Source organism: Bipolaris maydis (assembly GCF_028858645.1).
Source record: "Bipolaris maydis strain C4 unplaced genomic scaffold PSV08scaffold_9, whole genome shotgun sequence".
NCBI classification, from domain to species: Eukaryota; Fungi; Ascomycota; class Dothideomycetes; order Pleosporales; family Pleosporaceae; genus Bipolaris; species Bipolaris maydis.
In genome coordinates, this window is record NW_027093865.1 from 780,403 (window position 1) to 802,560 (window position 22,158).

At 53.0% G+C, this 22,158-nt stretch overlaps 7 protein-coding genes across 7 annotated transcripts; 2 read left to right on the forward strand and 5 right to left on the reverse strand.

Annotated features, from left to right (window-relative positions):
* Positions 1 to 1,090: 1,090 nt before the first annotated feature.
* On the reverse strand, positions 1,091 to 3,609 carry PSV08DRAFT_47568 (SUR7/PalI family-domain-containing protein). The gene is made up of 3 exons (XM_014228319.2): positions 3,308 to 3,609; positions 2,018 to 3,248; positions 1,091 to 1,966 (listed from the first exon to the last, which is right to left on the reverse strand). The coding sequence occupies exons 1-3, from the start codon at positions 3,498 to 3,500 to the stop codon at positions 1,243 to 1,245; spliced, it is 2,148 nt and encodes a 715-aa protein (XP_014083794.1). The 5' UTR covers positions 3,501 to 3,609; the 3' UTR covers positions 1,091 to 1,242.
* A 1,227-nt stretch (positions 3,610 to 4,836) lies between these two features.
* PSV08DRAFT_204734 (40S ribosomal protein eS4) lies at positions 4,837 to 6,110 on the reverse strand (the record flags this gene model as incomplete). Its single annotated transcript, XM_014228320.2, has 4 exons — positions 4,837 to 5,179; positions 5,234 to 5,473; positions 5,600 to 5,963; positions 6,038 to 6,110. 4 exons carry the CDS (start codon positions 6,108 to 6,110, stop codon positions 5,068 to 5,070), a joined length of 789 nt encoding a protein of 262 aa, XP_014083795.1. The 3' UTR covers positions 4,837 to 5,067.
* Positions 6,111 to 6,418: 308 nt separating this feature from the next.
* PSV08DRAFT_410526 (d-lactate dehydrogenase mitochondrial precursor) lies at positions 6,419 to 10,544 on the reverse strand. The gene is made up of 13 exons (XM_014228322.2): positions 10,020 to 10,544; positions 9,774 to 9,966; positions 9,617 to 9,725; positions 9,463 to 9,559; positions 9,360 to 9,394; positions 9,209 to 9,310; positions 8,870 to 9,157; positions 8,791 to 8,812; positions 8,527 to 8,734; positions 8,159 to 8,461; positions 7,415 to 7,672; positions 6,633 to 7,364; positions 6,419 to 6,581 (listed from the first exon to the last, which is right to left on the reverse strand). Exons 1-13 carry the CDS (start codon positions 10,287 to 10,289, stop codon positions 6,514 to 6,516), a joined length of 2,685 nt encoding a protein of 894 aa, XP_014083797.2. The 5' UTR covers positions 10,290 to 10,544; the 3' UTR covers positions 6,419 to 6,513.
* A 1,082-nt stretch (positions 10,545 to 11,626) lies between these two features.
* On the forward strand, positions 11,627 to 15,315 carry PSV08DRAFT_410528 (uncharacterized protein; the record flags this gene model as incomplete). Its single annotated transcript, XM_066093861.1, has 5 exons — positions 11,627 to 11,719; positions 11,837 to 11,987; positions 12,044 to 12,144; positions 12,195 to 13,001; positions 13,049 to 15,315. The coding sequence occupies 5 exons, from the start codon at positions 11,627 to 11,629 to the stop codon at positions 15,173 to 15,175; spliced, it is 3,279 nt and encodes a 1,092-aa protein (XP_065948908.1). The 3' UTR covers positions 15,176 to 15,315.
* An 833-nt stretch (positions 15,316 to 16,148) lies between these two features.
* On the forward strand, positions 16,149 to 18,261 carry PSV08DRAFT_182531 (uncharacterized protein; the record flags this gene model as incomplete). The annotated part of the gene is made up of 5 exons (XM_014228325.1): positions 16,149 to 16,316; positions 16,480 to 16,858; positions 16,932 to 17,497; positions 17,584 to 17,944; positions 18,011 to 18,261. The coding sequence occupies 5 exons, from the start codon at positions 16,149 to 16,151 to the stop codon at positions 18,259 to 18,261; spliced, it is 1,725 nt and encodes a 574-aa protein (XP_014083800.1).
* An 831-nt stretch (positions 18,262 to 19,092) lies between these two features.
* On the reverse strand, positions 19,093 to 20,896 carry PSV08DRAFT_47605 (uncharacterized protein). Its single transcript, XM_014228328.2, has 2 exons — positions 20,408 to 20,896; positions 19,093 to 20,351 (listed from the first exon to the last, which is right to left on the reverse strand). Exons 1-2 carry the CDS (start codon positions 20,601 to 20,603, stop codon positions 19,192 to 19,194), a joined length of 1,356 nt encoding a protein of 451 aa, XP_014083803.1. The 5' UTR covers positions 20,604 to 20,896; the 3' UTR covers positions 19,093 to 19,191.
* A 195-nt stretch (positions 20,897 to 21,091) lies between these two features.
* Positions 21,092 to 22,073, reverse strand: PSV08DRAFT_352777 (Translin; the record flags this gene model as incomplete). The annotated part of the gene is made up of 3 exons (XM_014228329.2): positions 21,092 to 21,812; positions 21,864 to 21,881; positions 21,931 to 22,073. The coding sequence occupies 3 exons, from the start codon at positions 22,071 to 22,073 to the stop codon at positions 21,092 to 21,094; spliced, it is 882 nt and encodes a 293-aa protein (XP_014083804.1).
* Positions 22,074 to 22,158: the final 85 nt, after the last annotated feature.

The window sequence follows — 22,158 nt, forward strand, 5'->3', positions numbered from 1 at the left end:
CCGCATTGGGCAGTATGCAAATGCCCCCTCTTCACCGTTTGTGTAAGTACGAGCGTATGGTTCGCGATGCATACGATGCATCCCGAGCTTGGCGACATCCGACGGAAAACTTTGAAAGCGCCCGTGTGACATAATTCATGTGCACCTCCATGGAACAGTCGGATGTTTGTTATCTGCAACTCGCGTGGAAGAAAACCATGTAGGCACGCGGGAGGAGGGAGAAGAGGGGGGTTTAATTCGAGGCGTCTTGCCGATATCTTGTGGGCTTGTCGTTGAGCCCTAGTCCTGGTACACTGGCGTGTTGGTGTGTGTATCTGTGCTGAGCTGACATTGTCCATGTGGCACAACAAAACAACCTCCAACAAATTCGTCACATGACTATGCCACGCGGCCGCTTTCGACACATCAACACATGAAAATACAGTTTGCACGTCTTCATTCTTCACCGCTCCATCCAACGTGCACACGCGTGAACAACCACTGCCCACCAGCTAGAACAGTCTCGAACCATTTTTTACTTTCACATATGTTTTTGCATTGATGTTACTTATTTCTCTGCCTTCATTTCCCAACATCTATGCTATCCGCGGAGTGGAAAAAGATACCTTGTTGACCACCAATCAATGAGAAAAAAAAGGAAAAAAAAGAAAGGACAGATCAGAAGCTATATACATTTGCAAAGCCTCTCTCCTTCCCCCCCAACTTTGCCAAACTGTGACAAGAATATTCGAAGCCCACCGCGTCAGCAACAAAGAAAAAAGTGCGTGTTTCCTTGCTCGCTTGATAAATCAACAATCCACCAGAACGATCCAACCGTGATTCCAACGCTTTCCAAACCAAAAGAATTGAAGAAAAGGAAAAAAAAAGGAGCGACCCAGATGTATGCGGATGCATATGTGTTCGTAGAGAAGAAGAGAAGAAAGAAAGAAGAAAAATGAAAGGGTATTGACTACCATGACGACATTTCAGAGGTTCGGGTCACCGCCAGCGACATCTTTTTCCCTTCAATCTCCAGTCCAGCTGAGTTTGGCAGAGGTCCAAAGAAGAGGGTTGGCGACAGCGGCAGCCCGATGAGGTTGCACTAGAAATTATCTAATTGCTGGGGGCCAGAAGAAGAAAATGAACAGGCCCCCCAGTGTGTTCGTAAAAGAGGATGGATGACATGCAATGGGATTTTGTACACCAAGGAGAAATGGAAAAAGGACTGCTCTTCCAGCACATTCAGAAGGAGAGGTGCCATCCCTACATGGCATTGCCACCGGGATATCTGGATTGGTTCGACATGCCCGGTCCTGGTCCGAGCATGGCAGGTGGCATGGGACCGCCTCTTCCTCTGCCGCCGCCGCCTCGACCCCGACCGCGTCCCCGTGTAGCACCTGGGATCACAAAGTCTGGGTTTGCTGCATTGGCTTCCAGAATGACGTCTCCCTGTCGCATGGGTCTTCGGGGACCAGGAAATGGACCAAACTGACCTGCCGCGGCGCCCATCTCTGGCCGCCAGTTGGGATTAATCGGGCGCTGAGAGACAGAAGTAAAGTGCGATGCTTCGCTGGCTGCAGGAGAACGTGAGCCATCTGGCAAGTCGTCGTAAGAGCTCGTGCGAGGGAGGTTGGGGTCACTCAAGTTGGTTGTGGAAAGAAAGTTGGGGTTCGGTGGTGCGAATCCGCCTGGCATCAGTGAAGTTGGCAGTGGTGGAGGCGCCTGGGGCTGCACGGGTTCTGCGAATCTGGGATCGACATCTTCATAGTAGTCAGAGCTACGCTCTGGTCTGTTGACTGCTTTGACCGGAGCAAGTTGGGCATTCGCCATGACAGGCGAGTCCTGAATCGGAGAGAGTCCACGGCTGCTGTTGCTGTTGTTCATGGTGCTGAGCGTCTGATCAGATGGCACTTTTTGCTGGTTCCATCCGGCCCGAGCTGGGACAAACTGCTGCTGTTGCGGGGGCAGTTGTCGTGGTTGCGCATCACTATTTGATGTTAGGAAGACAATCGCAAGGAACATGGTGGAAAACACTTACGATGTCGAGTATTCGCTGGTCGGGCTCACGATTTCTGGAGAACGCCTCTGGGGTGAACCAGCCGGGAAGGGGCCACCCTGTTGAAGAGCAAGCATTCCTGCAACATCACCGTCACTCTCTCTCAATCCATAATTGTTAGCAGGTGTGCCTGTGCGGTTATCCATTTCGATAGCCTGGCCAATGGGCATTTCCGGCATTGGTCCAGGTGGCGGGCCTCGACCATACGGCGATGGCTCACGAGGTGGCGGTCCTTGGCTGTAAAAGTTATCGTTATTGTATCCTGGAGGGGGGGCACCACGAGCCATGGGAGGGCCGTTCGGAGGTCGTCCACCACGTCCATTACCATTCCAGCCTGGCGGGGGAGGTCCTCGCATAGCTCCTCCTCTTGGGCCATATCCGCCTCTTGGACCGTAACCTCCTCCTCTTGGGCCTCCAAACTGTCCACCTCGTGGTGGTCCTCCTCTTCCTCTGTATGGACCTCCCCTGCCGCGCGGGGCTCCGTTCATCATGACAAATCCATCGTTGGGCATAGGTGGGAGAGGGTTACCGTATTGGTCTACTGGCTGTCGGCGACCGATAGGGCCACCAGGCGGCGAGCCCATTGTGTCTGGGGCAGTACCACCAGCACTGCTAACAGTCTTGAGTGAAGGGTTGCGTTGGTTCAAAGGCACCATGTCGTCTGTGGGAGACGCTTTGGAAGAATCAAAATAGGCCGTGTTGCCGTTTGATTTGAGGGCAGACGACATTGTGTCGTTGTCAAGAGGGGGCGGGGATTCAGCCTTTGGATATTCAGTGGTCACTGTCGCGTTTGCGCGATTCGCATAATACGTGTTGCCGTTCATCTCGTCGTTTTCGGCAATGCGTCGCTTCCTCGCCTTGCGGCTGACCAGCGTACGTCTCATGGCACATGTTACAATTCCGCTTGCAACAATGATAACGGTGGCACCTAGTACAATCCATCCTCCCCAACCCACATGGGGAACGAACAACAAAATGTCGACGAGAAACGCGAGCAGTGTGACGAGCAGGGTTGGGAACGTGAATATAAGCAGGGCAAGAAGGTAGCGCGGCGAGTGGGCAGGCGAATGGAAGTGGGCGGCGACCGAGAGGGCGAAGCAAATGAGTGTCATGAGGGCCGCGACGGGGTGGACGATGAGGATCGAGGATAGGGCATGTCGCTGTGCAGAGGGTAGCGAAAAGTCGGAAGTCCGGTCACCTGCAAACAGTTTCTCTGCATTCGAGTAGTTAGTTTGTGTTGCACGCGTGCGCTTGTAGTGTAGCAAGACATACCTGTGTTGTACCCAATCATGGGCCCTTTGCAGCTGGAATCGCCATTTTCGCAGTAGCCCAAGACGCCAAAACGAACGCCACGGTAGGTAGCGAGCGGGATGCTCTTGATGAGGGGCGTCGAGAGGGTGGAGAGCAACAATAGCACGAATGCGACGAAGAATAGAATGGATAAAGGGGTGGCCGGCCGCAACATGATGGCGACAAAGGGCAGCGTCTAGTACTACCGCAGTGGGAATCCGGACCGCCAGCGACCGGCTTTGGAGACTCGGCGATGTAGGCTTGGGGATGGAGGGCTCGGAGGGGCGTGTCCTGCGCGACTGTAGTGAATGCGCAGACGTCGTTGTTGGAGAGGGCAGTGGAAAACGAGCCTCAGCGCGGCTGTGTCCGAGGTGAAACGAGTGACGAGTGAGGATGCACGGGATGCCTGCAGTGTCATTGATGCCTCGACCCGGGAATGGCACGATGCAGGACGGCGACGCAATTGACACAGACAGCCGGCGGAAGATTGACGGTCGCTGGCTGTTTCGGTTGCGGGGAAGCGTGGGCGTGGGCGTGCTGGCGGAGACACGAGGTGGAGGATAGTGGGTGGGAGGCTGGAGGGCCAAAAGAACAAGCTGTAAGCTGCAACGGCGCACGCGGGCGGGCAGCCAATAGCGCAAACGGCACCAGAGATGGATGCGAACGTTGGGGGCTTTGGCCGCTAGTCACCGATAAACCTGCTTGCGGCTGCTGGGAATGCGGGACGCTATCCAGCCGTCAAACCACCGCTGCGGACTCGATCGTGACGTGATGATGGCTGAGAGCGGACGAGCAACAGGAACCAGGCACCGGCACCAGGAACAGCAAAAGCATGAGCACCTCGACCGCCATCCGATGGGACTGAACGCGACAGCCTCGCCCTCGCAACCATGTTGTGTGCGCGCAGCCCCCCTCCCCCCTGGGTCTCCTCTCCGTCGCACAGCGCCAACCAGTGTGCTTCCCTGTTCATAGTGCGTGTTGTTCGGCGCAATATTCACCAGCATGCGCGCCCGTGCAGCCATGCCATTTGCCATTTCCCCGACAAGTCCATCGTCTCATCTCGTCTGGCCTGCACGGCCCTCCCCAGAGTGATCGTCCAGGCACGCTCGATGCTTCAAACACCGCTTCTGCTGAAACGCGCAGAGCCTCCATAGCCTAGTCCTGAGGCAGAGCAGCTCGCCTCAATCCCTCTTCTGTCGTGTCTCGTCTGCTTCCGACACGCCCTCTCTCTACGCGCGCTTCCTGTCCACGCCAAACAGCCTCGCCGCCAAACAGCGCGCAAACACAGCCCTGTGCTCCCCTTATCTCGTACCGCCATGCACCCCCGTCTAGTCCTCGCCGTCTTAGGCCCCCGAAATAAGTATCCTCTTTTCGGCGCCACCAACTCTTCGCTTGGTTCCGCGTCCCATTGGGCACAGCCGCCGCAATGCCTTGTTTGCTTTTGCACGCCTCCAAAACCACACTTCGCACACGACACTGTCTCACATTCACAATGCTCCGCTCACACAATCATGCTCAATGTTTGAGCCCCAAGGCTTCTCGACTGTTTATTTGTTTGATTCTCGGCCTCACTCATGGTATTCCTATGATAAGCAGATCCGCAAGATCCGCGTCAACCTCCCCACACGGGGTCACGAACGCCTGGTTTTTTTTTTTCGAGTTTCCGAGTCCTGCACCAATGCTCATGAATTCATGGGTACTTCATACGCTAACCTACTACTACACACCCGCCCGTGTCACATTTAGTGACCAGCGAGGGCGTACGCACGGCGACGATCACGCTCCTCAGCGATCGAGAGCTTGACACCCTTGCCCTTTGGCAGAGAGATCCATGGCTTCTCCTTTCCAATGATACTGCTCGCTTGTCAGCGCTTCAATCCGGCAGCGTCAATAGACAAAGAAACTTACATGACGTTGGACTCACGAGTGGTGAACTCGTTGTCAACAGCGTCCTTGATGTGGACAATGTTGAAGCCTCCGTCGTGGCGCTCACGGTGGGTGATGACACCAACACGGCCCATGTTACGACCACCAGTGACCATGACGATGACGCCAGTGTCGAACTTGATGAAGTCGGAAATCTTGCCGGTCGAAAGGTCGACCTTGACGGTGTCGTTGACCTTGATGGCGGGGTCGGGGTAACGGATCCTACACATAGATATTTAGCAGCAATTCGGACATAGCCAGACCCTGGTCGTATGCCTGGTGAAAGAGGTTTCCCTTCAGTCACCTAGCCCAAACTGTGGTCCAACGGCTGATAGAGCGAGAACTTACGTTCGCGCATCGTGCGTAACCAAGTAGGGAATTCCGCCCTTGCCAAGCTGAACACGCTTGACCTTGCCGAGCTTGTATTGTGCCTCCTCGTCTGTTATCCTGTGGACGGTGAAGCGGCCCTTGGTGTCGTAGATCAGACGGAAGTTCTCGCCAGTCTTCTCAATGGAGATGACATCCATCAATCCAGTGGGGAAGGTGCTGTCAGTGCGGACCTTGCCGTCGACCTTGACCAGACGCTGCATAAGGATGGCGTTGACCTCGCGGGCGTTGAGCGCATACTTAAGACGGTTGCGGAGGAAGATGATGAGGGGAAGGGAGTCGCGGAGCTTGTGAGGACCGGGCGAGGCCTTGGGGGCGTAGGCACCTGCGGATTGTCAATTTGATGCTCGCCATGTTGCTTCGCACTGCCGGTTGCGGGCGTGCAGGAATCGAGCCTACCGGACAGCTTGTCCAAGAGCCAGTGCGAGGGCGCGCTGAGGCGCTTCTGGTGCTTCACGGGTCCACGCGCCATTTTGACTGTTGTGTGAGGTTAGTCGTCGAGGTTGTCGGAAGTCCTGTCAGAGTACGAAATCGAGGTGGGAAGATTTGATCAAATTCCCACACTAGCGCCGTGTGCTAACCGAGCACTAGCGCCGCCGCCAAGACTAGCGCCTCCCTGTGGATCATCCTCGCAAATAGATCATGGAAACGTCCAGTAAAATGCATTCAAGTTGCAAAATCCAATGGTGGAGGTTGAACCGTGTGAGAATCCTTTGCTTTCCTCAAATCTCGCGTTCGGGTCTGTACAACCCTTCAATGGGAACATTGCCAATTAGTCCATCACAACACGTCAGGGTATCAAGTCTAGTGAATTTCAACCCTGAAATTTTGATTTGTCTTCAATGCTATCAACCTTCTTTTCTTTAGCGTCTATCTTAGGCGTATCCCTTCAGCACTGCCGCTTCGGCATTGAGAATAGAAGAACCTGCCGCCCCAATAACCGCTACGAATAGTTAGCTTCATGTTTTGATCTTCTGTATGATATTCAACTTACTGTTGTGGCTTAATGCAACAAACTTGATATCGAAAATACCAGACTCATCCTCCCGTATTCTGCCCACACTGACAGTGTATCCTCTGTCAGTCTCCCTATCCAATCTTGGCTGTGGCCTATCAGGCTCGTCCATGACTGCAATTGCCTTCTTAGGCGCAGAGGGGCATCCTAGCTTTTGCGCATCTGAGACATAGTCCCGCATTGCCTGCTTGACCTCCTCTGCACTGGGCGGTGGGCGACGCTCGAAGCGTAGCGATACACATGCAGTGTGTCCATCGAGGACTGGAACGCGGTTGCATGCAGCGGAAATCTTCATGGGCTGGTCCACGAAACCAGTGACGCCCTCGTTGACACTTCCAAGGATTTTGGAGGCCTCAGTCTCTAGCTTGTCTTCTTCGCCAGAAATGAAGGGTACAACGTTGTCAATGATATCCATGCTGCTGACGCCGGGGTAGCCAGCGCCTGAGACTGCCTGCATTGTAACGACTGACACTTGGTTAATGGGACCAAATTTATCTTGCAGAGCCGCAAAAGGTATCACTATTCCAATGACAGCGCAGTTTGAGTTGCACACCAGAAATCCCTTTTCTAGTTTGTGGTGCTGTCTCTGGTGCTTGATCACATCGAGATGCGGAAGGTTTACGGTGGGAACGACGAGTGGGACGAGGGGATCGCGGCGGTAGTTCTTTGCGTTGGAGAAGACGGCAAGTTCAGCCTTGAGGAAAGCCATCTCTACACAAAAGGTCAGCTCTAGCGCAGGATATTTGAAGCAGCGCACCTACCAACGTCTCCAGCAACATCACTGTCAAGTCCAGAGAAGACCAGGTCGCAGTCCTTGAACTCTTCTGGTACGCATTTCTTCACTACCAATTCTCCAATGCGCTCCGAATACGGCAGCGCTTGCTTCCACTTGACCGCATCTTTGTACTTCTTGCCAGCCGATCGCTCCGAGGCTCCGACAGCGTGTAGTTCGAGATGTGGGTGGAGAGCGAGGAGAAGGATGAAGCGTTGGCCGACAGAGCCAGTTGCGCCGAGCACACCTGCGATTGAGTCAGTCAATCAATCGTTCCTTTTGGGTGGCAAGCACTTACCGCACTTCTTCTTGGGAAATTCCCGCTTAGGAGACGTAAAATGCTCAGCGTCCATGGTTGTAGTAGAAGAGAATGTGGAATTATGAGATTGAGTCAATCAAGTTCATAAAGTTCAAGTCGGGAAGTTATGACGCGCGGGGGTGGGGTGGAAAACGCGACCACCGATCGCGGAGGTCCCACGCTCGCCTTGTCAGCTATGGCAATTTAGGTCACTTTCCCCCAAAACTGCGGAGTGTAAACTTTTCATTACTACTAAGAACTTTTTTTAAAGAAAAAAAAGAAGATCAATGGCTGAGATCTATGCATTCCCCCAGCAGATGCAGTGCAGATGGTCAGACATCCCTCCCAATGCATAATATCGGCTTTTGAACGAAAAAAAGAAAAAGAAGCAAAGTGGTGGCGGTACTAGCTATGCCTGAGCATCCATGATTTTACCCGGGTTCATGAGCCAGTAAGGGTCCAAGGCGCCTTTGATGCACCTCATTACGTTGATGGTATCAACACCGAGCTCTTTTTGCAGCGATGCCTTTTTTCCGAGTCCGATGCCGTGCTCGCCGGTGCAAGTACCCTCCATCTCGAGCGCTCGGTCGACCATGTCATGAACACATTTTTCAACGGCAGCTCGCTCTTTAGGGTCTTTACTGTTGTACATGATGCTTTCGTGAAAGTTTCCATCTCCGATGTGACCAAGGATGCTTGCGAAAAGGCCAAGGTCGTCCATCTCCTTCTTGGAGATTTCTGTAGCAGTGTTAGACAAGAAAGGAAGAAGAAGGTCGAGCGTGAGTGCTATCGCAGGGCCATACCTATAATGTCTGGGAGCCGGGAAATGGGGACTGCGACATCTGTCGACCAAACCTCGTCACCTTCGCGACGGAGTGCCATCATGCTCCAAAGTGACTCTTTGCGAGCTGACCAAAGAGTTTTCTGCTCCTCGGCATCCACGGCAAATTCAAAATCACCGCTCTTATTGGCTCTTGCAATAGCCTTTACCAGCTCAATGTTTTCCTGTACCTAGTATGCAGTTAGTTACGTTCTGGGTAAATGCGCGGCTGTAGGGCTGAACACACCCCTGCTTTTGTTCCCGAGAACCTGTTTGCAGCTGTTAGCTCTAGCTTCACAAGATTCAATCTATCTGGGGGAACCTACTTGAAGAACATGGTCGGCAATTCCTTCCATTTTTTTGTAGTCGCACCCGCTTTGTTGATGACACCCATTTGCACGTCATCCATGATCTCCATGGCGGCTACAGGGACCCCGGCCCGCAGCACTTTAGAGGCTGCAGCTGCAGCATCGCGAATTGTAGGAAAGGTCACGACTGCAACACTCGTCTCTTGGGGTATGACGGCTAGCTTGAGGGTCACCTCTGTGACGATGCCGAGGGTACCTTCGGACCCAATAAAGAGGTTTGTCAAGTTGTAGCCAGCAGACGATTTTCTAGAAGGCTATTAATGATGCTGTGAAGCCAATACGTGGGAATATACATACCGGGGCCGCTGTCTGGTCTTGATGACGGTGCCGTCAGCCAGTACCACGGTCAGGTTGATAACCCAATCCTTCATGGTGCCGTATCGCACGGCGTTAGTTCCGCTGCGATGATTAGTGGCAATATCCGTGCAGCGTAGATAACCGCACCCACCTGCAGCTCGTGCCTACCATGCCTCCAATTCTGGCCTGACACGTTTGTTAATAAGCTTTGGGTGGCCATGCTGTGCACGTTCAGGTGACAGATGTATGCATACCGAAGGGCCGGGGTCAACAGGAAAAAAAAGACCAGACTCTTTGATCTGATCGTTGAGACTCATCCAGGGCACAGAAGGCTGGACGACAACGTCCATGCTATATAGGTTTCGTCAGCGGTGGCCTCGCTCTAGGTGCAAAGCATTGCCGACTCACTCATCCTCGTGCAAGGCAATGATTCGATCCATAAAGGCAAAGTCGATGCTCATGCCGCCAAAGGGAGCCGAGAAGTTTGCCTCCAAGCTTGATCCACCAGAGTAGGGAACTTTGCAGTGTCAGTCGGCAGGGGTTGGAGAAAGCATGGCGGGCGTACTCATTGGTATCCTGTACTTGAAGCAGATTTTGGCAATGGCGGAGCACTCTTCAGTCGACTTTGGGTATGCCACGGCGACCGGGAGCTGGTCAATGTTGATGGAGGACCATTCCGAGTAGCCGTGTCTGTGTAAATCTTCATCGTCGGTGCTGATTACTTCCTCTCCCAGCAATTCTCTCAGCTCCGTGATGGCCTGGACTGTTGAGCATGGACGACGTGCAAACGTATGGTCTCTAATAAACCCACCTTTTCCATCTCGTGCTTGTTTGCATACTGAGGACCAGTGGACTTGAGCCATGGCATTTGGATGCGGTGGGGTTCGTCATTGGCACCATAAAAGTAGGTGGTTGTGCCAGTGACGGCAGAGAAGAGCAAGGCTCGCCCAGAGTTCCAGAAGGGTCGTTGGTTGGCGTGGGATGTGAAGGTTCGGTCGGCTCCGCTTCGTGCCCGAGTGCCTGCTCGCCTGAGCAAAGGCGAGACAGTGTGCCTGGCTCGCGCTGCTGCTTGCCAAAGCATGGTTCAACAAAAGAGAGGCGAGGAGAGAAGTACGAGAGTCGGAGAAAAAGAAGAAGAAAGAACGAAAGAAGAAGCTGATCTGCCTGGCCAGACTACAGGTCGAGGCAGGCTTCAGTGACGGAGACTATGGGCCCATGCGCGATTTGCGAGCTAGAGCGATGGATGGCAGCACTAAGCATTTTATGGGGCTCACGGGCGAGGACAAGGACAGCAAAAGCGGAAAGAAGATAATTCAAGGTACAGGCATAGGGCGCCATTGTTGTTTTGGGCAAGGCTTTGGGCGTCATGGGCCAACGCACGGGCAAGGCCGCACGACGACATAGTGTGGTTGATGGAGGAGGAGAGGCATGGGGCGCGTGGGAGGCTGACTGGGTTACCGATGTGCAGCAGCAGCAAATGAAGCCGGCTGAGCGTGATCAGCTGCAAGGGGGCTTGGAAGCCGGCGAGGCAATTGCGGGGAAGGCCAGGGCGGCAGCGGCAGACAGAGGCGGTGGTCAGTATGGATATGCAGCGTGGCGACTGATGGTGGATGACAGTCAAGGCGTCGTCGGTCGCGTGACGGGGCGCCGGCTAGGGGCGCAAGCAAATGCAGAATGGAGCAGGGCCGCGTTCTTTCTTTTTTTTCCCATTCCAGATGGATATAATATGGATTCGAGGGCCCGCTGGCAGGCGAGTCGTGTGTGTGCCTGGAGGCGTGGCGGCCGCCACATGGATACACAGACATGGCATCTGAGGCTCAGCAGCAGCAACAGCAACCGCCGGGGAGATGTGGATGGCGAGCACGAGGGCGTGGATAGCGTGGATTGGATGGCCGTCATCCAATTACCTCAGCAGTGGGGGCCGTTTGCATGCACATGGACATGCCACGCCGCCGTCGAGAGCCGCTGCAGTCGGCCTTTGCTCGTCGGCCATGGCCATGCATGCACCACGAGCACTTCTGACAAGACACAACAAGGCACGGCGGACGTTGACGGCCCATCCAACCAGCCGTGACGCAACACCATGGCCCAGCGTCAATCAGGCGTCCAGACTCTGCCGGAAAAAGCAAACAAGCATGCGGTGCAGGCGGCGGTGCAAGGCGGGGAATGCTCGCGGCCCTTGTCTGCACATACTCTGATGCTACATCGTACATGCGTATACATAGTGCAGTGTACACACGACTACACGGCCACAACGCACAAAGATTGGCTGGCGCGGTTGTCGGAGGAACGCGAGGGCGCCAAACAAGATCGCGTATGGGCCATCGGACGCGCTGCACACTTTGCACGGGAACCAGAACACCCTACGACCGACGGACATACACACGCACTACTAGTTGCAACGTGCGAAGCCCGACCATGCCAGACGGCGCCCCCACGGCAGACTTGGGCGCACAGCTCAATGCCGAATTGACGAGCATCATCAAGTGTCCATATCCTCCCTCGCTGTCTGTAAGTACTGTACTCGTATTGCCGAACGTATTGCACCATCCACCACATGACTCGTCACTTTGGCATCCCACCATGGTTGTTCGGTGATAGATGGTCTGACCAACATCTCACACACAGCCTCTGTCCCACCTACTCGCGCGTGCCGACCTACCCACCATCCGCGCTTCTATCCATCACCGTTCCCCATGCGCCCTGGCCGCCTTGGCCAAAATCGTCCGCGATGCCTTGCCGCTGACGGCTTACACGCTGCCTGTCCTGCATCGTCTGTGTAAGCTTTTGACCGCTTCTTGTTAACACATCGGCTGACTGCCTGCCCCTATGCAGGCCATGCACCCGAGTTCCGCGACCAACTATTGATTCGCTACCCGGGCCTGCTAAACGGTCTGCTCGAGAAGGCCGTTTCCTCCAAGCAAGACTTTAATGACGTGAGTCGTACACACTTTGCCACCATCCCATCCCCCTAACCCACCACCAGCTCGGAGAACTCTGTGTGCTCCTTCTGTCCTACCCTTTGCCAGAAGCAATTCCCTTGCCTGCCGCCGCACAGAGCTTCCTGCTCCACGTCTTTGACAAGGCTTCACAAAACCCAAGTTCCGATGCCTTGAAGTCGGTATATCGCATGCTCAATGGAGCATGCCCCCACCTCTACCGTCTCCTTCCTAGTGCTGCCAGACGGCGCTTCGATACCGAGCTATGTCGCATCTTGCAAAACAATGTATCTGGCGAGTCGGCCATGCTGCTGTTGTGGCTGTGTGGCATAGTCATTATCGTCGAGCATCCAGAAGGCATCCAGCCTGCCCACGCTTCCGACACCAGTCACCAGCCCGTCTCTACCCAGACGCTAATGCAGCAGTGGTTAACGCCATCCGGCCAAAAACTATTTGGCTCTACCAAGGACTTGTACAAAAACATACAAATGACGTGCTTGAATATCTTATGGCTCCTCAAAGCCCCCGTCGTCGTCGACGACGACCAAGTAACCGAAGGCTTGCGTATTGCCTCTAGAATCATGCAATGCATCGACGTAGACATCAAAGATAGTTGGATCAAGCATGAAAAGGGGGCACTGCTGTTTGATAAATGCCGATCGAGGATAGGAGAGTCGGCTTCTGGCCCCATCATCCAGTTGGAGGCCCTGTCTTTCTTTGGCCAGCTTTCTGGCTCAAAGAAACTGCCCCAAAGCATAGTGACGCAGTATTCATCATGTGTCTTTGATGCTGTCTGTACAGCGGAGCCAGCCAGCGTTTCCGAGCTGCTATCAGTATCACTCCCTAAATTCGGGGTAAGCACATTTGAAGCCATTGTGAGCCACTCAACTGATTGAGACAGGCACATATCCCCGAAATTCAGGCACTGTTTTCCAGTGTCCTAGATGCATGTGCTGAGCAACCAAGCCCCAGGCACATGTCCAATCTTGTCAGTTTTGTAGATGAGCTCACCGCTGCCACCCTGTCTTCTTCCATATTACGGGGTAATGTACTACGCGGTTTGTCATCAAAGACATTGCAAGATAAGATCTGGCGTCTTGTGCGGCTCGACCCAAATCAGCAAGCCGTCTGCACTCATGTAGGATCGATCCATCGGCAGCTCATCACTGCCACTATTGCCTCTCTGATCACCATCATCCTCGCAGCTGAGCCAGGAGAACCGACGTTAACTCAGACCCTCACAATGTCTCTTGTGAAGGCACAACGGTATCTGCCGCTTGTAGCGGGTGCTTGCCCAATTGCCTCTGAGACGCCAAAAAATACACCCATATCACTATTCCAAGCTGCAAATACACAAAACACTGGCCAGCATCTGGAAGACTGGAGCACACGTCTTGAATCAGAACTACAAAGCCAGGGCAAGTATCAGAGAGACGCCATCTTACGTTCAGTAGCACAGATTTGCACTGACCTCGAAACGCGCTGCAACACGGTCGAAGAGCCACTACGTAGGGAGAAAGAAAAATCAACCAAACTCGAGGAGCAAATCCGCTCCCTAAACGATGAAGTTGAGTCATTACGAATACAAAACGAAGACTCTGTCGATCAGCTAGAGGGCTTAGAAAAGGAGCTAGAAGATTTGAGAGAAGACCAAGGCCGCTTACAGGAGGAGAATGCTGCTGTTACCCAGGAAAAGGAGCAAGCGCAGTCTAGGGCCAAAGAGTTGGAGACACTACTCGAAGAGTCAAAATCGAACGCGAATGAAGCACTCAAAGCTGCACAGGAGAGTTTCAGCGCCAAGGAGCTCACACTTGAATCAAGAGTTCTTCAATATGAAGAAAATAGCCGCGCCCATGATTCGCAGATACAGCAGCTGAACGATACTATCAGTGAGTTGAGACAATCCGGAGCTCAACTAGAGAAGGATCACAGCACGCTTGCTAAGGAATATGAGAGTCTCCAACGTCGCTATCGGGATATGGAAGAAACACTTCAACATGAACGATCAAACGCCGCTAACCAGAATGACGGCGTTGCACGCCTCGAAATACGAGTATCAGAATACCGCCGCCTCCTAGAAGAGAAGGAAGCTGAGTTGGAAGAAGCCTTGAAAAACGTGGATACATTGCAACGCATGCACCGAGAGCTTCAAGAGACGTCGGAAGCTAAGCTCAAAGATCTGGCAGCTCAGCATACTAGCGATATTCACGCACTCAATGAGAAAGCCGAACACGTGTGCAAGTCTCTTGAAGATCAACTCCAGAATGCTCTGGAGGATTACCAGCAAGAACAGCATGATCACGAAAAGTCGCATCAACAGATTGAGCAACTACAGGAAATCATCCCACACCTAGAGTCTAGAATTCAAGAGCTCGAAGACTTTTGCAAAGAACAAGAAGATGAACTTGAGGAACGCAGAGCAATCCACAAGAATGTGTTGGCACATTTTGGTGTCTCATCCCAACAGCCACTAGCCATTCGCTCCGCGTCTCGATCCTACAAGGACATTGCCGCGACCACGACTACACGCGAGCCGCGAACTCAACGGCGACGCAAGTCCGCCTTTATTACGCCCCAGGACATCACGCCAATGGCAGACTCGACTACAGAAGATACTGCTGAGGCGTCTTTTGAGTCATCTTCGAAAGCCAATATCCCAGCACCCAAACGCTTGAAACCACGACCGACTTTCAAAGTTCCCACCATGCTCACGCCGTACGCTCAGAAGCCCAGCCTAGTCTCTAAATCCATCTCGGGCAGGGCATCACCTAGTAAGCGTTCAGCACTGCGACAAATGTCGCCGAACAGGCGGCATACAGTGGGTGCTTCCACAGCTGAGCAAGGGGATAACGATATCACTGATGCGAGTGCGTCAATGGAGAAGCGGGGAGAAAGTTTCCAGGATATCGAGTATGCCGACTTTGATACCGACGAGGAGTTTCTCTCTGACACACCACTTACACCAGGGTTTATGGCAGGAACAGGTAGAATTCCTAATGAGGATGAGACAAGCACGAGTGAACTATGAGCAATGTAAGACGAAAACGAATCGGAGGATCTGCTGGACGGAATTGGTTTTGCAAGAATTAGACCATCTACATCGACGTCATGTTACTTTACGTTAGAAAAAAAAGATAATTCTCAATAGAACCACTTGTCCATGTAACAAACCCACTCCCCCAATTTCCAAGCAACCCAAGATTTGAAAAAAAAAACCCTCAAACAACCGCCACCATCCGCCCATGCAACCCTCAACACTCCCGTATACGAGCTCCACCCCCTCCCCTCACCCACACGCGCACAAACCTCAAATCCCCTCCCCAACCCCCACGCCTTTACCACCCGGAATACCCAAAACTAGCGGGGTCCCCCCGCCCGGGCATCTACCTACGTACATACCCGCCGCACCTAATTGGCCCACTTTGGCCCCAAAAAGAAAAAGCTTCCCCTCCCTCCCATCGGCGAACGTGCCGAGATACGGATGCGTGGTCTGAATCGTTGTTTGGGGGGGTGAGAGGAAGGAAGAGTGAGTTTGTGTGGAGAGGGAGAGAGAGAGGGTTAAGGATTTGCACGTGTGGTATGTGTGTGTATGTGTGGATGCGGGGTCCGAGGGGGGGGGGTTTGGTTGGTTTACTACTGCAAAGTCTACGAAGTTTTGGTTGCGGAGGGGGCCGGACCGGTGAGCTTGGATAAGTGAAGTAGTAGTAGTAGTAGTAGTAGTAGTAGTAGTAGTAGTAGTAGTAGTAGTAGTAGTAGTAGGAAGTAGTAGGAAGTAGTAGGAAGTAGATTTTATATCTAGAGATGGGCTTGTATATAGTAAAAACCTTTTATTCACGATTCATCCTCGATTGCAGAGAAAATAGAAATCATACACATCTAGACCCTTTTTTTCTTCTTCATTTATCAACTTTTATCGTACCTTTTGCATACACACACACACACACATATATATATATATATTCTAGTGTGTTTCTTTTTTTGGTAGCAAAGTTAGGAAGAAGATGGGGTTCGATACGGAGGTTTTGATTGTAGGTGCGGGAATGAGCGGTCTTGGGTTCGCGGTCCAACTTATCCGCAAGTACAATCTGCGTGGTTTTGAAATCGTGGAGAAGAGCGAGGATGTGGGTGGGACGTGGAACGTGAATACGTATCCTGGGTGTGGATGTGATGTGAGTTCTCCCTCTGTCTCTCTCTCTCTCTCTCTTTCTCCTTTTCCATCGCAAATCACATTGCTTTTTGTTTTTATTTTCGCAGAGATAGAAAAGAGAAGTAAAGAAATAAAAAAGGAAGCGGATACAAGAAGAGGGAAAATTGATAAGGTAGTTTGTTTAGGTCGCTTCACACTTTTATTCGTACAGCTTTGCTCTGAATCCAGACTGGAGCCGCAAATACTCGCACCAACGCGAGATTCAGGCGTATTTCCGGGGCGTAGCGGAACAATACCGAGTCCTTGAGCATATCCAGTTTCACTCTACGGTAGAGAAAGCGAGATGGAATAAGGAGGATAAGATTTGGGAAGTCGAGGTGTTGGATTGGAAAACGAAGCAGAAGACGGTGCGGAGGGCGAAGATTCTCGTGTCGGGCGTGGGAGCGCTGTCTGTGCCCAAGGCATGCGATATACCAGGCGCAGAAACGTACAAAGGACGGTTATTCCATTCTGCAAAGTGGGATCATGAGTTTGATTGGGGTGGGAAGGATGTTGTTGTTCTCGGTATCCTTCACCCTTCTCCCCCTACTCCTTGTGCTGTAACTGTAAGATGACCTACGACTAACCAAACCACAAGGCAACGGCTGCTCCGCCACACAATTCGTCCCCATCCTCGCCAGCCCTCCCAACCCAGCCCGCACCCTCATCCAATTCAGCCGGCAAGCCCAATTTCTCTCCGCCCGCCAGAACCCCATCTACTCCTCCACCTTCAAAGCCGTCATGCGCCACGTCCCCCTCGCCATGCGCCTCTACCGTCTAAAATTCTACATCGACATGGAGCGCGACTACAGCGGCTTCTCCATCGAGTCCGGACACACCATCCACCAGTCGCTCGCACGGGAAAACGCAGCGTACGTAAAGAACGTGGCGCCGCCGCGGTACTGGGATGCGCTCATTCCTACCGTCGAAGTCGGTTGCAAGAGGAAAGTGCTGGATACAGAGTACCTGACGACGCTGTGGCGCGAGAACGTCGAGCTTGTATCTGATGATTCTGTGGAGAGCATCGTGGAAACGGGGGTTGTGACGAGGGCGGGGAGGGAGATTAGTGCGGATGCTATTGTGTTGGCGACGGGATTTGAGACGCAGCAGATGTTGGTTCCAATGGAGATTGTGGGGAGGGATGGGGTGGGGTTGAGGGAGTATGTAAGTTCACTTCCTACGACTAACAGCCCCCCCTACCCCGACTTTGAGTGAAGAAAGGAGTGGGTGGCTGACGGCTTGAGAAACAGTGGGATCAAACCTCGCGCGGCGTCGCGCAAGCCTACTTTGGCACCGTCGTCCCGCATTTCCCTAATTTCTTCATGCTAATGGGTCCGAATACCGTTACGGGTCATCTTAGTGTCATATACAGCGTCGAGTGCCAGATCAATTTCATCTTGCGGCTTCTCGATCCTATTGTCAAATCACTGCCGTCGTACCGGTCGCGGTCGCTGGTTCCGAGCTTCTTCGCTGCGGCGCCTGCGACCGTCGAAGTCAAGGCTGAAGCCGCGGCTACAGATTCCCAGTGGACGCAAAAGGCGGCCAAGAAGCTGGTCTGGGCGACTGGATGCGTGAATTGGGCTGTTGATCGTAAAACAGGGCTTAATAATAGTAAGATATTTTGCAACGAGAAACCCACTTGTTTTGAAAAGGGGTGGGAAGCTAATGTTTGTGTAGTGATGTATCCGGACTGGCAGTTTATGTTTTGGCTCAGAAGTGTCTTTTGGAAGAAGAGCGATTTTGTATATGTGGATGAAGAGACAGGCAAGGAAGTTAATCCACATGTACGGAAGACAGTCCTGCGGCTGGTTACTGTTGCAGCGTTTGCCAGTGGCGCTTTTCTGGGCCGACACTGGATAAGAGATGAGCTACCTCGCAGGCTGAAGGACTTGGACACAAGGGCATTGTTAGGGAGTCTGAGGGCGTAGATTGTATTTGGGCAACCCACTCGCTTTCTCTACGTAGTACCACTATTTCCCGAGGTATTGCAAAGGCGTTTGATGTGGTGGTTTAAAGTCTTGATTTTGTTTGAAGTGCTCAAGGTAAAAAGAAATGTTTGTTTGGAATTCATGTCTGTTCGGCATTAAAACTTTCCATGGTTTCCTCTAGCCCTTTTCTGTTCATACATAGCAGTATCTCGCAGACGTACGTAGTGGGAGAATGTTCATTCACTGTTTCATCGAGGGTTACATACAAGACGATTTAAGAAAACGCAAAACACATGTATTCCTATGGATCACAGCTACAGAAAATTCGACAATACTTCGTAGAAATACTACCTTTGTGCGTATCTCCTTCATAGCATACCGAATCAGAAAAAGGTCCATAAAAAGTCACACAAAGAGCAAACACGAAGAAACTTTCTCCCTTTCCTCCTCTACGTCGTATACCTGACTCTGATAGTTTCAATTTAGTCAAAGATCAATGATAAAGAAAACGGAAAAGAAATAAGACGCGAAGACAAGAAACACGCATTTCCTGCAAAGGAGTGGTACGCGTACTCGAGCCAGTGCCAAGGGTCGTGTAGGAAATTTCGACGGTCGAACCCAAGTCAGTCGAAGAGGCATCGCGACAATTTGTTGCGGTTTGACGGGCAATTACGTCTTGAAGAAACAGCCGTGCTCCGTGAGAACCAGTAGCCCGAGATCGTGATCGCAACATGTTGCTCGATCATGGCACGTTATTATGTCAAGAGGAGTTTCTTCAACCACTGTACAATACAGAGGCTGACCCTACTCGATCCCTTATCTATGCTTATGCCCCGTTTCTCGGTCATATGTAGCATTCCGGTTCAAACGCTCAAGATGGTAATAGGAGTTGTGACTATTGCGTCTCTGTTGACGCTTATCCCCATACGTCTAATTTGGCTCCCATAGCTTTCGCCTGTTACCGCCCCGGACTGGGCCTACCTTGGGAGCCGGACGAGAGAATGAGTCGGGGTCGAGTGGTGCGTTAGGATCATGACGAGGAGCTGGTGGGGCTCGGAAAGTCGGGCCTGGGGGAACGTACGCGCCCCGTGGAGCAAAGTTACCACGGCCTCGAAAGGATGCAGCGCCGCGACTGCGAGGCGATCCATGTCCACCGCGTCCACCACGAGGGGATTGCTGCTGTGTTGTACGCGCAAAGTCGTTGGGATCGAAGACACGTGGGTTGGGGCTATTGGTAGCTGCTGGACCTCGAGGTGCGCGCTTGAAGAGAACCTCATCCTCATCGTCCGATGTTTCCTCGGGCTTAGTCTCATGTGCGGGACTGGATTTGGGTCGCTCCGCTGCTTTGGACGCGCTTGAGTTGTTGCTCTTAGCAGCACTCGCCTCGACCTCGAGTTTGTGAATGGTTAAATGGTTCTTGTATTCACGGTCTTCACGAGCAACAGCATCCCGCAGCTGTTCGAGGCGCTTAGCGCGGATGCCAAATTTCTGGGCAATTGTCTGCTTCGCAGGGTCGTTTGTGAGGAGGATAAAGGACTCGAGGGCTGCATCTGGGTTTCCTTCCTTGTTGATGCGCCATAGGATGTGGTTGAAGAGGGGCTGGAGGTAGACGGGCACGGGGCCCTTGGTCGCCTTCCCAGAACGGGCGCCGCCGGTGCTGTTACGAGCGGTACGGTCCGGGGAGCCCCCGATCAAAGCGGCAGCCTTGTCGGCGTGTGTGGCTCGGTTGGCGGGCTTGGTGTTCCTGCTGGAGAAGGAGCGCGGGGACTCGAGCGTCTTTGACATGTCATCGAAGCTGTGAGTCGAACTCATGGATGTCTCGTCGGACATGTCAAGGGCGTTGAAAGAGCTCTCTAGATCTTCGTGGTAGTCATCGTCGTCCGACTCGCTGTCTTCCATGGAGAGCAGGGTCTCGGGGAGTAGGAAATGCTCCACCTCAGCCCAGGTGCTGTAAGCCTCGTCGGCGCCTTCGAGCTGGACGCGGCTCGCGGCCTCGTTGGACGTGACTTCATCGAGCCATTTGACGGCTTCGCGCGCGTCGGCGTTGATGCGCTCGGTGCCATTCTTGAGGCGATGGAGCTGGGTGAGTGCTTTATTCTCGTGTTAGCGGGGGGGACAGGGAAGCGGCAATGCTGTGATCGCCTACTGTGCAGCGGGACAAAGAGGCGGATGGCGTCCTGGGAAATCCACTTGCGGATGCCGTCGCGCGTGCTCTTCTTGACGCCGGCGATGAGGGCAGTGTCGTCGACGATGCAGTTGAATACCTTGCGTTTAGGCGACTCGGGCGCGCGCATGGCCGTATCGGGCTTGCTGGGCCGGGAGGGAAAAGTGCTTCGGCGCATGGTGGCGCGGGTGCCGTGGTGGCGATGGGGAAACTTGTCGCAGCGATGGGAAATGTGATGGTGGGCGGGCGAGGGCGGATATTGATTGCTGCGTCTGGGTTGGGAACCACGGGTGCGGCTTGCGCTGTTATTATCGGCGGCGGCTTTGCTGGGCGGAGCAACAATCCATTCGTCGTGGCGCAGTGTTTCAAGGCGTGGGCATTGTAGTCGCGCTGTGTTGGGGCAGCGCGCGAGGAAATGAGTCAGGCTGGGGAATGACGCAGCCCTTCATAGTCGTTGCGTTGGTGTGTTACTGTCACGGCGGTTGGGCAAGTGAAGTTCGGGCCCGCATTCCCCCCAGTGATGAGGTGCTCACGCCAAGTGGGGGTTGCGCCACACAGCCACAGTTCACGCAACATCCCATTCCTCGACCTTGTCGTACATAGTACTGCCTAGTTACTAGCCAGGCCAAAAGACAGCAAAGCCCCCCTGATTCCGCTCGTGCTTACTCAGTAGCTCTCCACCTCGTTGCTTCTACCACTGCTACTGCTCATGTCTGGCATCCAGCCCTTGGGACGCTCATTTCCACGCACCGTGAGCCCATACAGCCCTTTCTCAACCTTGTCTACACACTCCCGCATCACAGGCATCTTCTTCGTCTCCAGCTCAGCTGCAAACTTGGATCCCCCAGGTACCTCAAACATCTCAAGCTGCAGCCGAACCGCCCTCAAGTCATCCAGGACATTCCGCGGTTTCTGCGTCTCACTTGCAGTTGGCGTCTGTTCATCAATCTCCATCCTGTCACCGCCGTCTTCCTGGTCGTGCTCCTGCTTCAGCCTCTTGTTTGACTCTGTGTGTTTGCCGGATGGGAGTTTTCCACTGGTAGCCATGCTTGTGACAGCGAAGCGCATGAGTTCGCCAGTCATATCACACACCCCCAAAATGTAGTCTTCTGGGGTGAAAGCAATGGGCCCTGCTTCACCACTCATACTATCAATACGTGATTTTGCTTCATCGTATGATATGAGTGACTGGGTTTCCAGGTAATGTTGGAAACTGAGCGCTTCCATGAACTCTTGGTTTCCGCCGGTGATATTATGAGAGTATCGGTATGCATTGAGTCCTTGAAGATCGGCAGCAATGCTCTTGTATCGATCCTGGATAGTCTCCCAGTACTCAGCATTCTTCTTAGTGACCCAAGGTGGCAATGTTTGGCCAACAGCCCGGACCCTAGTCAGGTTAGATTGTATTACATGAAGACTGTAATGGCAAACAGCTCACCTTTGAAGGGTAAAGATGCTGTTCAATTGTTAGTTGCTGAGCCAAATTTTATTAAAAAATCCAATACATCTTCTTGCTTGACGCAGTAATGTCGCGCGATGCTTTGATAATCCTTTCTCGACGATCATGATGCTCGTCCAGCTCTGCACGGAACCCTTCAAACATGCTCACAAAAGGTGACGACGACTGTTCTGGCTTCTCGTCTGCCATGTTTCCGTCTCTTGGTCGCTTGAGCCCCATTGGTCTTCCTGGTTAATGCCTTGTAGACGAAGTCAAGCAAACGCTGCGACTATGC